The 17,865-nt window shown below is 46.5% G+C and overlaps 1 protein-coding gene across 10 annotated transcripts in view; it reads left to right on the top strand.

The window, feature by feature from the left end:
- The window catches only part of kiaa0825 (KIAA0825 ortholog), a 90,584-nt gene that overhangs the window by 30,000 nt on the left and 42,719 nt on the right, over positions 1–17,865 (top strand). For 8 of the 10 annotated variants that reach the window (XM_029830044.1, XM_029830040.1, XM_029830042.1 and 5 more), the window contains 7 exons: positions 2,318–2,497; positions 3,369–3,599; positions 3,687–3,991; positions 4,088–4,194; positions 6,053–6,197; positions 7,487–7,642; positions 9,025–9,119. In XM_029830044.1, the coding sequence (XP_029685904.1) occupies positions 2,318–2,497; positions 3,369–3,599; positions 3,687–3,991; positions 4,088–4,194; positions 6,053–6,197; positions 7,487–7,642; positions 9,025–9,119 (1,219 nt within the window). The other 2 variants (XM_029830045.1, XM_011616061.2) reach the window with 2 other exon arrangements.

Below are 17,865 nucleotides of genomic sequence, written 5' to 3'. Positions count from 1 at the left end.
GTCATGAGCACATGTGTGTCTGTCTGATGAAGAATGAAAGTATCTTTTTTTAAATTTTGACTTGAAAAACGCGAGGTTGGGGGACGTTTTTGCTGGACACGTCCAAATCAAGTCTCTCTTCGCAGTTTAGATGAGCTTCCTTCATTTATGAACTGATCATCAGCATCTTTGCCTCCATCATTATTTTCACCTGGTCACCATCATGGCTAAATCAATGAAGAGTGTAATAAACACTCAACAGGCTGAGCCGGCGCACGCGCGCTGACCTTTAAAGCATTTTTCTCCCCCCACTTCTTCTTCCTCCACAACGGCAATGCTCTAACCTTTAAAGACTGTTGTGCACTTGCACATTAATTCACATTATAGCAACCTCATTAATAACAACTCTCTCTCCTTTGGTCGGAGTCGTTCTCCGGGGCTCTGCAATGCATCTCCCTCCACGCCGCCGTAAATCAATGCTGGAAGCGCTGACGCTTGCGTGTTATCATGGCGATGGGCTAATTAACCAGGAAGCACGGAGAGAGAAGGGGCAACTTGACTGAATGTTTGTCATAAGCACTTCCTTGTTGCATGGCGCACATTGACGTAACCGATAACGACCCAGTAAACGAAATAAAAAAGTTTTCTGAGAACGTACGAACGTTTATCTGTGTCTTCCTCTTTGGCGTGCAGACATACCTCTCTCTCTCTCTCTCTCTCTCTCTCCGTCTCTCTCTCTCTCTGTCTCTCTCTCTCTCTCCCCTCTCTCTCTCTCTCTCTCTCTTCTTTGAAAAAACCCAAATTCTTATTCCTTCCTAATTTTAACCTTGATCCAACCTCAACCTTTTTTGGATGGCTAAAGCTCTTGGCAGGGACCCCACATAGATAGGAAAATAAAGACACACACACACACACACACACATTCTTTCCATTATCATGGGCATGTCTGCTCCCCATTACAGAGGTTTGCAGGGAGGGCCCTCGTGACCGCTGCGCTGGTTGTCCGGAAGATAAACAGGTGTATGTATTGGCAAATATGTGTCAAGGTTGGATAAGCTTAAAGCCAGAGACAAAGGGGGGAAAGAAGGAGCAGAAAAGAGAAAAGGAGAGAAATCATCATGGAAAGACAAACACATTGGAAACATTATGGGCTGCAGCAGCGGTGGAAACTCCGCAGAGATGTGCCAGTGCACTGTCATCTGTTTCTCTGAAGTCATCTGCGGCTCCATAATGGGATCATTATTAAAAGGAACCTAGTTAACCTGCCACGGTCTCCAGCACCTCAAGTGGAAATTAATGTTACTCAGTCCCGTTCCCTTGGACTGTTGAAGCCGCGGCGGCGATATCCAGAACAGTCTCTCCTTAAGGAGCAATTACCAGACAGGCAGAGAACAAGATGCCAACATAACCCACATAATGCTGCCTAATAGACTGATAGCAGGTCATGCTGGCTGGCCAGTTTCGAGTGTCTGCATCACAGTTACTGTAAATGAAGACGCAGGGACGGAAGCGGAGGAATAAATTCAATTACTTCTCGTCGGTTTGGTGATTGGTCGCTCTACTCCCGTCCTCCCGAGGCAGCAGAAATCTCTGGCCCTGAAAAACAGTGGCTAATTTGGACCTTGGCATTTTTTTGCCATCTATCACAACACATCCTCACTGACTATTGTGTTGCGAAGATTCTATTCAGATAGCTGTCATCTTCCAGCCAGCAGACTGACAGACCGCTGGATGTCTGCCACCCCTGGAGCCCTGGGCCTTTGCTCAGCAACCCCTGTCAACCCAACACACGCGCGCTTGTAAGCCCACGGAACGCGTATGCTGTACAGACATCCATATAACCTCCACACGAACACACACCTCTATCTTCAGCCCCACACTCAGACAGCAAAACCCCACAAGGACACCCTGTCAAAACCTCTTCCTTTTCACTTCCTGTCTCCATGTGCTGTGGGGACTTTGAAATCTGTTTCTTTTTCTTTTTTCCCTCCGGTCTATGTTCTTTTTTTTTCATCCAACACAGATGTGGGCTTTTCTTACCATCCCATTCCACAGTGGCTTTTGTTCACCCTTTCTGTTAACGTGTGTCAACCTGGGCAGCCTTGACATACTTCACATTTTACACAAACATTTAAAAAAAGAAAATATTGAATAGTAGTCTTTTCATATGGTTTACTTCATAGTTTCAGAAAGAACATATTGATCTTTTACTGAATGTGTCAGCAGATCTTTGGATGTGGCGTGTGCCAATTTGTTTAAATTTGTCTGCATTTGTCCTTTTTAACGCACACAGATGTATTTATGTTGTTCCCTGATGGCGGCTGATGCCATTTTTCAGATCTGTGTCTGGAGAACTGCTCAGAAATGTCTGCGGAGAGCTGCAAGGCTGCAGATGCCTTTGCCGTTGCATTGTTCAACGTGTTCAGCTGCATGACCAGTGTCCCTCAGGCCTTGACCCTTGTCCTCCAACCGTACCTGGAACAGGCCCAAATATGGGAGCAGCTGCACACACTGGCAGGTAAAGAAGCCGATGTCAAGTACTTTTGGACAATGATTTTTCCACTTTGTCTTTAGTCTTGGTGCTTTTGAGTTACCATTCCCAGATTGCATTGATTCACTATTTCTCTACTTACACTGAGGTTTCATCACACGGTAGGAGGTTGCTTCCAATCAATACCAGTCAGCTCTGTAACAGGCGGTGAAATGTCTGAGGCACAAGCGACTTTGAAAAATTAGTCTGAGTTTCACCTGGCAAAGAGTGTTTCTCCAAAGAAAAGCTGGATCACGTTCAGTTCCGCTGGCCTCTTTTTCTACAGGTCTGAGGTCACACGTTCGTTAAGAGCCCCCGGAGCCTTCAGAACTGCCAGAACTGCTGCCGTACTAAATCTTTCTGCTGTAGCTTTTTGTTTTACAGTAAGCACGATAGGACATTTATGGATGGAATACAGCTTCATAATGTACCAATGCTGCAGTGCTAGTGGGATATAAAAGGGCCAGCAGGAGACGGTCGGGCCATTTGGTTCAGATCAGGAGGGGATAGTGATATCTAAAGTTACTTTTTACTCACGTTGTTTGAGAAAATAGAATTATCTTCTTCTCAGGCCTCCTTTTAAAAATCACAACAACTCTTAACTGCTGATGAAACGACATCAATGGGATTTACTCAAGAATTCCAGGTTTCTTTCGAGTGTTTGGACAATTCTTCCTCTATTCTACATTTTTAATATAAATATATTTACTGTTTAGGTGGTTGATGCTCCATTTCAGTAAGATTTAAACAGCCTTACATTTAGATTCAGATTGGTCGAGTTAAACGTTCCTCAGTTGTTGAAGTGATGAAGTTTTGCACATCCAAAGCTCCTCCAGCATTCCCGGTCTGTTTTTCCTAGAGCCAACACACAGCGTTCCGGTTCTCATCAGCTGTGTCAGGGAGGTGGTCACAAGGTCTACCACAAGACTCCTGACCCACCTGGTGTCAATGGTCACCATTTGGCAGGCCAAGAAAGAACACAGCGGTGCCCTGGTCAGGTGCCCCGTACCGGAGAGTATTCAGGTGAAACTCCCCAGTGAGTGGAACTACCCCCCCCTGGACGCGGAGCGAAAAGAGGCTGACAGTAACCGTGAGTGTGCTTTAAAATGAACAACATATCTGTTTCCAAATAAACCCACTGTCTTTCTCGTCCCTTCTGTCTTCTCCTTCTCTGCAGCTGTCATACGCTTAACGGTTCAGACCTTGTCCTTGGTTTTTTCCAACCTGCCCTCGCTCGTAGCATCCGTGCCTCTTCCTCTCCACTACCTCTTCAAAGAAGCAGAGAAGAAACACGCCCAGCATTCTCGACACCTGCGCTTGGTGGGGCTGCCGCTTTGGGTCCTGATGGGATCTCTTATCCAGAGCCTTGAAGACCTGGAAGCACTGGAACACATCAGCGGTCTGACCCTGGAGCGAGGGGCCAAGGAGCCCCTGTCCCTGCTGGCTGAGTGTCTGCAGTTTATTATTGGCATTCAACAGAAGGTCTGACCTGAAGTTCCTGCTCAAACAAGATGAAATGCAGTGTAGCCTTGATGTTTAAGCACCATTTGACCGACCGCTGCGTCGTTCCTCCGTCAGGGCGTTCCCAAACCAGCAATGCACAAAGTGCTGCAGGCTCTGGAGGAGCAAAGACCCAAGTGGATAAACAGCCAGCTGCAGAAGGCTCAACAGCTCCGTGCACACAGGTGAGGTGGCCACCTTCAGAGGTTTGGCCGGAGGTCACTGGGAAGGTTCCTGCGATACCACAATGTCAGAAAATCCAGACCATTTGTTTGTGTTTCAATAGCGTTTTAGTCATCGATCAATGGCGAGACAGAGGTTGAGGGCTCGTGGGTCTGATCCAGGAAGAGGTTCAGAGTGATCAGAGTGACGGATGGTGTCTTCAGCTGAATCAAATTCAATATAGAAACCGAATAAAACAATGTAAAAGAATCCCGCTTAGATTTACTTTTTAATTGAGCGATGCTGATGCATTGTTGCATTCGGAACATTTTTCACTGGAGGAAGATCAATGGAGCTCAGATGTGTTTGTGGTGGTAAATGATGGACACGGCATCTGACTGAGTGGAGTGATGGGAAAACCTGCCCTCACTTTGGGCTGACCTGTGACCTCTGGCTCAGGCTTGTGGAGCTCATTCCCAGAAACAACGCCTCTGCTCGCTCATCATAGAAAATACCCCGGAGGCATCCATCCTCATTAAAAGGCGATCCAGCACTTCAACTTAACATCCACAATTAAAAAAAGAACAGCTAAGTGAATTATGGCCTTTTATAAGAACTGATGTCGAGTTGAGTTGCAGGAAGGGGATGAAAAGAAGACGTGACGGCAGAAGGGGAAAAAGTGGAAGAAGAGTGATTATGTATCACCTGTCGAAGCCGCTCACTGGGATCATTACTATTCATTAAACTAACCTTCACAGGGAAGTGACGCCCGGCTTGTAAACAATCAGAATACAGCGTGAGGGGGACGGGCGGGGGAAGCCATAACTCAAAAAAGAAAATAAAATCTAAATGAAAATGGCACAGCACTCATTGGCATCAGGTCCACACAAAGGGGGGGTTACAGCCCTCACAGGAGAGCATTTGCCCCCACTGAGCCCTCCCACTGTGGTTCCCTCATCCCGCTCTCTTTCCTTCCTCTCCCAACTGTTATCCCCCTCCTCACGCCGCCCACCTTGTCTTTGCAAAGTAATTTGTAGAGGAGAAGATTATTGTTCTCCATCATGGTGACCCTGGCTGGGCTGACGGGATGCATACACAGATGAAGATGAATGCAGTTATTCCTTGGCGGAGGTCTGCCTCTTTCAGGGCACATTGGCCCTAATGACATGATTGATAGGCTGTCCCAAATCCGGAGGGGCTCTCATTAATCACCTCACTGACTGAATCCAATCATCTGCTTCACCTGCACAGTGATGGACAGGAAAGGATACAGCTCAGGTGCTGACACGGGTGCACAGCCACCATCGTTGACAACGCCGCCGTCGGGCCCACCAGCCACGAGGACGAGAGAACCTCCGTGGAAGAGGGGACCCTCTTCCTCTGCGACTCTCAATGTCAAGCAGCCAATCGCTGGCTGACAGGCGACACTGCTTCTGCCACCTTATAATTACAAAGAGGATGAGAAAGAGAGAGAGAACAATGACAGGAAGTGGATGTGAAGGAGAAGGGTTGATGGACGGTTGTGCGATAGCCGTCCATACTTGGAGGGCAGGAAAATGATGCAGGTGTCAGCTGGGGTTGGACGACTGTACTCGCTTGAAGACCTTGACACATAGTTACACCTTTAGCAGAGCACACACACACACACACACCATTTTTTAAATCGTATTTTCTCCGTTATTATTCATCCATAAGATTTAACATTACCGATATCGTTCAGGCAGAATCATTACGTTTATCTCATGAGTGGTGATGCTGTCCCAGGTAAAACACCTCCCTAGGCCTGAGCGGACCGCGTGGATCGTTCCTCTCACTGCTTCTCTTTCCCTCACATCCTGTCCAATCCCCATCTCTTCCCTCTCCCCCTCGTTTTCTTCCCAGTGAATTTCAGCGAGGAGGGGAAAACGGAGTCACTGTAGCTGAACTGACTGAGCAGAAAATAGGCCTGGTGCTGCTGGAGGTCTGCCACCAAGCAGGTGGCAGTGACTACCTGAGGCAGATCTATCACATCATCCAAGGCAATGAGGTAAGGAAGCACTCCCACTCCCCAGCAATTAGGTGGCTGCTGGCCTGAGGCCGCAGGCTGTTCATGATGGGGGGGTGGAGACAGGAGGGAGGCGGGCTGCTTGTTCTGATTGTGCGCAGTCAGGTGACCTTAATCTAGCGCCATTTTCTGTGCTAAACGTGTAAGAGACACATCATAGCATAAAACAGTCACAGTCACCATGGATCTCTTCAGGCTGTCTTAGAAGCATCATTATCTGAAAAAAAAGACACTCTGGAGTAAAAGATCTTCAAAAATGGGATTGAGAGAGCTGAAAGACATTTTCCTTTGGCATTGATCAGACTTATGGTTATGTTTTGATTCGAAACCTCTGATTAAAAACCTTTTGAGAGGCTCCTAAAGTGAATGAAAGGGCTTCTGAAACATGTAGCCGTGATGCATTCGTGGTCTGAAACGTCATTGAGAGAGATGAAAATGTGCAACATCCAGTGATAATGGCTGGCCGGATTCTTCCCAGTGGACTTTGTTGATGAGAGAATCGAATGTGTGGCTTTGAAAATGTAATTATCACAAGATAAACTGATAAAAATACATAAACACAATTGTGACATTTACTTTTAGTGCACATAATTTGTTGCAAGTATTGGACAAAAAAATGACCTCCAAGCCATCTGCTTCACAAATGTACGTGATGAAAGGGAAGTTTTCAAAGAGTGTGAGTGAGTCACCTGTGTCCGAGGTGACCTCACGGCAGCTTCAGTGCTTCACAACATCCAAGGTTGAGGGCGAAAACACGCAGGTTACTGACACACTGAGCTCCTGGATATTAGGTTTGGAGGCCACGTCAAGCTGACGGATGAGAAGATACTATAATCACACCAGGGTGCCCACACATGATGAACACACACACACACACACACACACACACACACATGGACGCCCCTACCAACACTATGATAAAGGTTGAAGAAGGAAAAGTATAAAAAAACTCTGCTGATCCTGAAACTTTCTTCCCGGTCTGTGTTTTCCAATTGACGAGGGTTCGTTAAGGTTCATTTTTAAGGCTTCGCCAGTGTGAAGCTAATTAGTCTTTGCTATTGTTGGACTAGCTGGACGGGGTCACAGTGTTAAACAAACTCAGAAATTCTTTATCATCACCACGGATGCAAACAACAAAGGATGCTGATAATAATGTGTCACAGATGGTGGGAGGTCTTGGGCCTCTGAGAAACCTTTTCTATATTTCTGTTACTTATGCAGGTGTCTCCCGTCTCTTCTTCTTCTCCTTCTCTCTCTCCTGTACGACTCAGGAATTGATGGTGCTTAAACTACAGGGAAGCTCAAGCTCGTCCGCGTTTCCTCCTCAGTCTGTGAACTTCGATGTTGGCTCTGACAGTAACGTGGACCTGAACCGCTTCCACCCGCTGCAGCAATTTGACCACATTGGAAAGAAGAGGCTCCATCAGGTTTTTCATTTGTTGTTATTAAATGGCAATTATTCCTGTCTAGAAACGGATGAAAGTGTTGATATTGTAAAAGTTCATGCAGCTTTTCCCCGTGGTGAGCTCTTCACCCGTGTGGGGGTGATGATGTGCAGGGAGGTGCGTGTTTTTAAACTTTCTTCCAAGGCCAGAAGCTTGAAAAAAATGAAGGTTAGACACCGTTTGAATCTCTGGTTAGCGTGGCAGACTGTGAAGTTATCAGGTCTTTCTAGGGCTCAGCGTTCCTATTCTCTATAGGTCGCTGTTCCAGGCAGGAGCTCGGCGGCAGCACGCAGAAAAATCGGGTGGAATGATGAGAGGCTCGTTTTCTTTCATGGAAGTGTGTAATGTTAAAGGAGGGAGCACATTCTTTGGAACGTTGAACCATGCCCCTTTTACCCCAATCTCATCCCCAGGAGGGACGCCACATTCTCAATAAAATTTCACTTTCTCCTCAATAAAGGGGGAGTTTTTTTATCATCTTTCCCCTCATTTCCCTTCTTCTATCAAGGGAAATTCCACTGATATCACACAAAACAATCAACACGAGCAGGAACAAATCCTCAAAACTGTCGTATCCTTTATTTTAAAAAAAGGATTGAATGTGTTTATATTTTGTACAATTTTTTGCGATGCTGTGTAACGCGCCGTCGCCGTCGCCGTCGCCATGGTCGTCGCCATGGTCGTCGCCATCGTGAGACACTTTAATCCTGTGACTTGTGTTCGTCTGACCACGCGAGGCTCCACAGCTTTGCATTGAAACCCCCTGTTAGGGGAATGATTAAACTGCTTCTCTGCTTTAGCTGCTCCTGTTGTTTGTCACATACAGTGGAGGAAGGAGGACGGAGTTGCCTCCATCCATCACCTGCACGGATGGTGCGGGGGTGGGGGCAGAGCGGCGCTCCCCCCTTTTTGTCAATAAAACTAAGCCTGAAGATAAGAGTGACATTTTGGCACTCAAAACAATCTGATTTTTATTTGCTCCACCAATCGTATCACGTGAGTTTGAGTTTCTAAGAAAACAGAGGGAGAGACCTGGGGGGGGGGGGGGGGGCATGGTGCCATTAAAGAGGGTTTAAAAAAAACAAAAGAAAACAGTGTAGTCAGAAGAGTAACGACTCCCTCCCAAAATTGATTTATCTTTCTATAAATTATGGCTACATCCCCCCAAATGGATTTATAAATTAATTGCTGTCTTATTGGAGTAAAAAGCTTCTTGTGCGGACATGATTGATCACCTGGTGTTGCTAGCCTGTGCTGGGGACCCCCCTCATCTTTTGTTAGCGGGTCCCAGCTGGAGCAGTAATGCACTGATGATATTAACCCTGATTAATAACTAACAATGCGCTGTCCTCATACATCAACAGAGCGCCGTGGTCGAATGGGCCTGGGACTGGTCGAGGCTGCTGCCAGCATATCAGGGCACCAGTCAGGTCACCTTCAGAACTCTGCTCGCCAACAGGTAAACCCGCCCATTCACTTGTTACACCTGTTCCGTGGTTTGGTTACAAAGGCTCCGCGACTGCCGGGTCATCAGGTTTCACCGCTGATGCTGGGACACACTAACTTCAGTTGTGTTTCTAAGTATCGGTTTGAAATGTATTTGTGTTTCGCTATATTCATGTTTAGGATTACAACCAACAGTAAGGAACCACCTCCACGGAGCCCCTGAGAACCAACCTTTAGGGAAGATGAAGGCGTGTGCTGCTCCATTACTGTGCTTCACTAAAATGTTGGGATGTTGGGAAATTTCCCTTTTGATGCTTAAAATGTGTTGAAGAGCAAAACGTTTGACTGCTCTCAGGTGTTTGGAAGTGGCGCAAAGATTGGAGGCTCTAAAGTGAACGTGTGGAAAGAGCTCTTCAGGCATGTGAGGTGCATGTATGTATGTGGATACTACCCCCCAATAAAATAGAAAATTCTAAATTCAATGCCGGTCTTCTACATAAGAACCTATGAATAGATATTATAGAAAGGGGCTTAATTAAGAGTAACTTCTGAACCCCTCCCAAAAAATGCTACATTTGCTAGCTTAGATGTTTCAGGCCACCATGTTTGGGAGTTTTCACCCAAGTCCACCTCTCTGCTCTCATCCTTCTCTTCCCCCCCCCCTCCCCTGTTCTGATCTACAGTGGGCATAAATATTTATGCAGGTATGTGACACATATTAGATGGCAGCACTTCAGGCTGTTCCCTGTTCTCCATTCTCAGCTGTCACACTGCCAGCCATGGGACTCCTGCACCTTGTCTCCACACCTACACCCAATCTAATCTAAATCACTGCCATTGTCGCACACACACACACACACACACACACACACACACACACACACACACACACACACACACACACACCCCTCTCTAAGAAAGGGCAAGCTCTGCATCTGCCAAGGACACAGGTCTAATAAGGGTGAAGTGCGGAGCTCGGCGCCGCGCTCTGACGAGTTTTGTCACCTTCATGTCTCAACCCGACTCCTCACCCACACGTACACAAACACGGGCCATTCTTCTTAGCCGTATATGCTGCCTTGTTGCTCCGTAATACAGAGGCTGTCATTGCTTGACTGAAGCAAATTAATGTCGTAACGTTCACGGATGGGAACTGAATGAAGTGGATAAGAGGGGCCGAATGAGAATGAGCAAACGAGAGATTGCTCTTGAAGTTTGGGATTGTCGGTGACATGGAGACAATGGAGAGATGAGTCAGTACAGACATGGCACCAGAATGTTGAAAGGATGAGGGTAGGAGGGAGTAAAGGTTATATAATTCAGCCTAATCTTGCAGTATCAAGCATCTAAGATTCTGCCATTTGCTTCATTAGCCCCTCTTTGTAGGGCCAGAGGAGCAGATTTCATGGAGGATTTAGAGAATGGCTTTAGTTCTGCCGGAGCCGGAGCAGGAAGTGAGGCTCATAGCTGGCGACATGGAAGCTGTCAACGTTTCCCTCAGATCCTTCTCCGACTCAAAGATATCTCTTGGGCTGTAAAAGACAGTTTGGGGATCAGGGCACCGATCGCATCTGCTGATCTGTTTTTTAGTGCAGATAAGAAAATACTTTTTGCACGACTGCAGATTGAATTGCCCTCAACTGTTTTCACTCAGGCTTCACAACAATCACTCTTTGTTCCGGTTGCTAGACAAAGCGCGCTATATCCAGCAGCCTTACACACTTGGCCTTTTTATTAATGAGATTAACACTGTTGATCATGTGGAAAAAAGCCTCCATTATTATGACCTTGTGATGGTTTGGGTAAGTTTTAGTCTCCTTGAATGACTTCCCCTTCCTCTCCACAGCCTATATTTCATTGCAGTGGCTGGCCGGCGCCCGTTAGCAGTGCGGCCCATTGGCCTCCTATATATTGTTACAGTGGCAGGACGGTTATTGTGCCCAGGGTTTCTATCACATTCTAATGGAGCAAGGCTATGAGTTAAGGGCGGCGGGCTTTTACACCGGGGCTGTTAAATCACTGATCGAATGACTTCATTAGCAGAGCAAGACACATGCTGTGACACTTGCACCTGCGCACACATAAATACACACACGCTTACGCACGCTCTCGCCCTGCTGCCTTGATGGTGCAGCATGAGACCAGACAGGACGGAGGGTGGATTTATACAGGTGTGCGTGTCCTTCTTTGTCACCTGTCACTTCACTTCCCTCCGTGCGAGGGCTCATCCATCATGTGCAGATTGAGCTTTTCAGCAGAAAGCAGCCTGATTAATACTGCTGCAGGACCCCCAGGGTTGACCGGCTGTAGCGGTAGACTGGCGGTTTGAATTCATAGACTGATGTTCTGTGGGCGGGGCTACACTTCTGGTTGATTACTGCCTGTTTCTGACTGTTTCTAATCTGTTTAGCCTGCTTGCTGTGGTGCAGTGTAACGGTTGGGTGGTAGATCACTGGGTGTTAGATCACTGTCAGTTGTGATCCTGGCTCCCTCTGAGATCTAATTCAGACATGAATTAAAGATGCTGTGATATATTCATATTTTCTTTTTCTTCTTCTTGACCACTGCATCTGTCTCGGGGTCACGGGGAGGTTCTGCAGGTTACACCCCTGAAAGAGTCTCCAGATCATCGTAGGGCCCTGCTGTTTGTTACCTTGCTCAACGGTACCTCGGTAGTGTTTTGAAGGTGTCCCAGCACCTCCTCCTCCTCCTGCACCGGAGCTTCTCAGCGTAGTCCCCTATAGACTGAGGCATCGCCATCCATATAGCTACATATTATTCCTTTTGTGATTGGGTTACGTTTGAGGGTTATGGGAACCATTCTGACATGTTCCACTTATTTCTTCTCCCCACCACCAATAAAGAAAAGCTCCATTCTTGCAAAAACAACTCAATGATGTTTCACACCCGTGTTTCCTTCCCTACGAGTTGCACGCCCAGTGTTTGTGTTGAGGCCACAGTGTCTCAGTCCTGAGCAGCACGTTGTTGTCGAGGCAAAGAGTCAAAGTCGAAACTCTTTAACTCAGGAGTTTTTTGTCCTTGGTCCGTCCATCCACTGAAAACACTGTGAACAAAGCTCGTGCACTGTTGGAATCCGTGGAAGCACTAATGTCCCTCCGTAGTTCTAACCGTCATTGAGACAAGGTCTCACGTTTTTTCTTGAATGAAGAAAAAGTCCAGTGCCACAAGTCACGTATTATCTGCCATTTAACAAGGTGACTTTGTGAGACTCTCTTCATGCCTCTATGTCAGAGAAGGTCCTTTGACCTGGTTGATAAGAGCAGCGTGTGAGAGATGAAGCTCCGTGTGTCACAGGGCAGCTCCTCCACTTCATCATAAGGGCCACATATCATTCAAGGACATTCATGTGTGCCAGTAGTAGTAGTCCAGTTGCCCAGATCCCATTTCCTAAAACCGTTCTGGGACAACACATGGTCGCTACACTGGCTGTGATCTTTTTCAGCAGAATTCAAATTCAAGTTCTCATCTCTGCAGTTTTATTTTACATGCTGACAGCATTCTAATGTAGCAGCACTGACCTGTAGATTTAGTAGCTTAATATGGCGAGCCATACTGTAACTACTGAACACTAAACCAATTCCTCTGCATTGTCTCATTGTTGCTGTTACCCCTCAGGTCTATAACAATAGCAGTTTGTGGAAAAATGCCAGTCGGTGGCATTCTCTTGCTTGAGTGGCTCCTTAAATTGCAGCAATAGACGCTTGTGCTTTCAGGAAGTGGGCAATCACCATCTGTTCCTGGGCGCTGCCATATGGCGGGCCTTTTTCTCAGGGAATAAAATAAAAACAAATATGTCAGAATGTTCGTCTTACTCCACGGACACTGATCAACCAGGGGAGAAGTTGGATGTCTGTGTGTCTGGATTAATGGTCTTACTTTATGCTTGAGGGAATGGGGGTGTATGTGCTCGTGTTTGGCAGCCAGTTCTGTGTACACGCCTCCAGGTGGGCACGCACGTGCTACTGCGCGCTGATGCACACGCAAATATCTCTTGACTCATTTATCCGACTCGTAGTGTGGCGTGACGATACGTTTCGAGCTTGTGGTCGCCCTAATCCCGCTAGCTTTAAACATCGCCAAGGTTGCGACATTTCCAGGCCGTGTCTAAAGAAACAAGTGGAAACGGTTACGCCATCGTCGGAGTCTCGCACGGCTGAAAGTGAAAAGACTTGTCACTGTAGAGAATCAAGAGTGTGGCGTCATCGATGCACCATTTCTTTCTTCTCCTGTCTATCCCCTTGCATACGTGTGTGTGTGTGTGTGTGTGTGTGTGTGTGTGTGTGTGTGTGTGTGTGTGTGTGTGTGTCCTGCTGACTGACAGCCGGGAATGAGAGTTTGTGTTTTTGGAGACGGAGCACATCTTTTGTCTGCTTAGTTATACATGGTGTGTTTTGTCTTTTCTAGCCCTGGATCACACTGACACATTGAGGTTTTCATTAGCCGTAAGCAGGTGGTGGAGAGGGACGACACACACACACCCACACACACACGCACACACACACGCACACACACGAGTCCCCTTCCGATGCCTGTCTTTGTGCTTGGGGATCTGCACTTGCATGCATATCGTGGAGCGTGTACATGTGTCTGCCCGCGTGTGTGTGAACTTTCACTCTTGTATTTCAGTGTCTGTGATATTTGGAGGTTTGCTCCAAAGGCGAATAAATCAGCGATGCCTGGGATAAGGCCGCGGCCCCTCCTCAAACTGCACAGACAAGCTGAGAGGCTCATTAATCAAACAGCCAGTCACAGATGTGATGGCTTCCACACAAACCGCCAGCAGACTGTGAAAGTCACATCCAACAGAGTCGACTGTCAGCCAGGCAGGCATGCTAGCCCCTCCCCCACCCCCCCACCCCGCTTTCTTTCACCTCTGCTGTATCTATCCCTCAGTTCCCCCGCACCCCCGCTCACCTCCAGTGTGACTCTTTAGTGTGATACACATGAAATATTTGTCTTGTCCCTCGAAAAATGAACTGGAGGGTCAAGGCAGATCCATCTTCTCAGGCCGCGGTCATGGTCAAACCATTCTGGGGACACACCACATCCGTCAGTACGACGCAGGTCTGTGAGTACAGCAGCTCTGGACTGGGGATTACTACTGGTTACTACATGTTGACGTTCCATCTTCTCCGTAACCTCAGTCACAATCTTTAGCAGGCAATAGATAGACAGTAAAACAATAAACATGAACGGGGTGGAGGTGTGATGCAGGTGTACGCTGCTGTCACTTTAATTTCAATCATTTTGTTTAATAGGCCTTTAGATAACCAACGATTGTTTTCAAGCACATTGAGCTATAATGGATGAAGCAGCTCACACACAGATGAGCATCCCAGTATCTTTAACATTATGAGATGCTAGATATGTAGACAAGAGGGAGATTGTGATGTGCATATCAAAATGTCAGTTATGTCTGTGGTTTTGATATTCCACTACAGGATTGGCCTCAATCTCTGTGGAGAATTCATTTTCCCCTTTAAGCCCGTTGCATAATTATACGAGCTAATGAACGTTAAATCTGTTTAAGGTGTGGATATTGATGCGTGATTTCAAAAGATGGTAAATTCTAAACTGTAGGAATGAACAACACCCCAAAGAATACCGATTTCTCATGTAATTTCTACTGTACAGAGCATGTTTGGGTTCCTCCAAGAGTGAAATATGCTCTTTATGGAAATGCACTCATGTGAAAATGCATTTTCTCATCTCTCTCTGGGTTTTGTGCAGCATAACCGATTGTAGCCAGATCGCTACCCTAATCCCCACCCCCAAAAGGTCTGAATTGGTTACAGCTCTTTACAATAGTTCTAGTAATATTACTGACAGAATTGTGCTTATGCCACAAGAAAAGCATTCTAAAGGGATTATCTGGTTATCCTTGTGGGTTATGAACTTTCTGGGGTTTAACCTATGTTTCGCTAATGTTGTGGTTTGCAGGTTTTTGTTCTTTTAACAGGCAGACGCCAACATTTTATTCTTTATCAATATCCTCCCCACTCAGACGGTTACAGCAGCGATCCACAACAACACTTTTGCTTCAGTCAGACTCACAACCCCTGGACATGGATTTTATGGGGTGTAAAGTGAGCTGAACTGATGGATCCGCTGCGCATAGCGTGCTTTATTTTTGACACCTCTTGCAGACAACGAAGGTCCTGCCTTTTGCCTCTGGAGCTGGTTTTGTCACCCAGTTACCGTGGAGCGGAGACCCAACTAAAGACATGAGCCACGGTTTGAGGCTGTTGCCATGCTTCCTGCTGATTTACTGGGTTGACATTTTAGCTGACTGGAGAAGTGCATTGTCTAGAGCCAGGCTGTGACCATCTGTTCCAGTCCAAAACTGTGTTCCCCTTATTTTCCTAACTGTACTGTGCCATTTGCCAACTTTCCTCACATTCCCTGGAGGTGTTGCAGAGTTGGACTTTTTATTTGCAGAGCACATTTATTTTTATATCGCACTAGAATGCTGAACGATGACTTGTAAAACTTGTAATAATGCTTCCGATTACAGAGATGATGCAAGTTCTTCCTCATATTTTAGTATGGGGTTATTTGTGCTACATTAAAAGGAGCCATGTTGGCATCTGTAGATGCCTGAGCACTGGATTTCTTTGTAAGGACGTCCCTGACTGGATCTATTTGATGTTGCACATTTGTTTTGGTGGTATTTGATGAGGTGGTGTGCCGTCGCCAGTCTCATTAGCCCGGCAGCAGCCCCAGCCAATCGCCTCTCTCCACGCTGCTCTGCCATTTGCATGTGGTCCAGGAAGAGATAATTAGAGGGATCTCTGCCTGTCACTGTTAATCTGGGACTTAGTGAGAGGCTGTGACGCCGGCGTGCTGATGGACTGACGCACACATGCATCGACACACACACACCGTGGGGTCGTACTGTACCGGTGGACGCACACTGGCAAGTGATCCACGCAGAAAGGCCAAGTACCTGCACACACACTGCGTTAACACCGCCACGGTTTGTGCAAACACACGTGAACACCGCTAATTCACCTCTGCGGCTAAAGCGGAGTCTTTATTAACTGATTGATTTTGTCTCCAGCTAATACAGTGTCTATTTGCAATCTATTCATCTTTAATGCCACAGAGCATTAAAACAAGAACCAAAAGAATCAGCGCTGGTTCTCCATTGGTGTGTGTGTGTGTGCTGGTATGTTGACACTGGCTGTTTACACCAGTTCTACTGTGCTGTTGACACAGGTTTTAGATCCTTGTTCAGATACACTGTGTGCTTGTTGCTACCCAAACAGACAGAATGCTCAGTAAGCCTTTTGAACAAACCCAGCTGTCAGCCTTATATACTTTCCCTCGTGCACATGTCGAGGCGCATGCACGTGTGCTTACTGGCACGTCCTCAGCCACACTCGGGCTGAGACACAAACTCTCTCACACACCATTGATTGGCAGGCCTCCTGTTTACTCATAATTCCGACTGATTTATCCAATCAATCTTACTCGGCGAGCTGCTAAAGCGTTGACTAATATTAAGAGTAGAACATGCGACAATTAAAACATCCTTCAGGTAATTACAGAGCTGGTTTAGCAGCAAACAACTGAGCCATTTCGCATATCCAGCGTGTTGCTGATGCGTTTTATTTATACCTGTTTGACTGTTAAGCGGAGGAAATGAGCTACATCTGTGAGTGTTACTGCATTTACAGCACATGTAAGATATCATGTAAAATGCCACATCGTTAGCTCAATGTGTCTATGCAAATATTGACTCTTGCCACCTGATTGGATCTCACCGGCAGCGTTCCCTGTTGGAAAATCCCTGTTTAAAGCTGTAGATGTTCGTGTCCGAGCGAAGCCCCTTTTCCCGCCCAAATGACAGCCCATTCCTTTTGCCCACTGTGGGACTGTTTAATGGTGCATGTTGAGCGAGCAGGTGAGCGCAGGCGCTGACCTCATCCATTCTGCTCGGTGACCCTGTGTCCCAGTGATGACACATATTAGTTGACACCTGACTTTAGGGGCTCTTTAGGTGACTCGAGTGCCCTCGGCCCTTGATTTAGATTCCAACGTTGTCCTCTGTGCTGCATTACTTGTGCCTTTCTTCTGTACCCTTCTGTCTTCTCATTACAGACTTAACGATGTGCACGTGTCAACACACAATCATACTCAGACCTGCTTAGATTTCCTACCCCACCATTACAGTGCTGGGAACACAATCGTTTTCATTGTGGTTGGCCAATTATTGACTAACCAAAGTTGATTTACCTGTAATGGAATCCAAATAGAAATAAAAATGTATCCGATTACTTTTTTCTGACCTCTGAATAGCTGGTTACAACCGGCCCAGGGTCAAAAGCCCCCACCTATTAAGCAGCATTGTCTAGCAGGGAATATTGGTCCCACATACATTTGACCTTTTCCTTAGACATCATTAAAGAGAGGCTGTTAATTTGTACTGAGCTTATTGGAGCCGTGTAACCTGATGAACATCCTCTGCAGCAGCCGGTGGACAAACTTTGATGGTTTCAAGATTCTTTGTGCTTTTTCAATCAGCCTTTGTGCACTTCATGTTTTTGGAGCTCAGGGCCACGTCTATGTGGCCTTGAGCGTGTCTGTTTTCTCTCCTCACGGGCTAGTTTTATTTAGATACCATCACACAAGGTCAGAATTTGTATGAATATTTGTATGACACGTGTGTTGTAGACGTTCACCTTATATTTAAAAAAAAATAGAAACTCCCGTTCCAATAAAATGCACGTGACCAG

Source organism: Takifugu rubripes, chromosome 21 (genome assembly GCF_901000725.2).
Source record: "Takifugu rubripes chromosome 21, fTakRub1.2, whole genome shotgun sequence".
Lineage (NCBI taxonomy): Eukaryota > Metazoa > Chordata > Actinopteri > Tetraodontiformes > Tetraodontidae > Takifugu > Takifugu rubripes.
The sequence above is the reverse complement of the archived record's forward strand: the minus strand, read 5'-3'. Positions and strand labels throughout refer to the sequence as shown.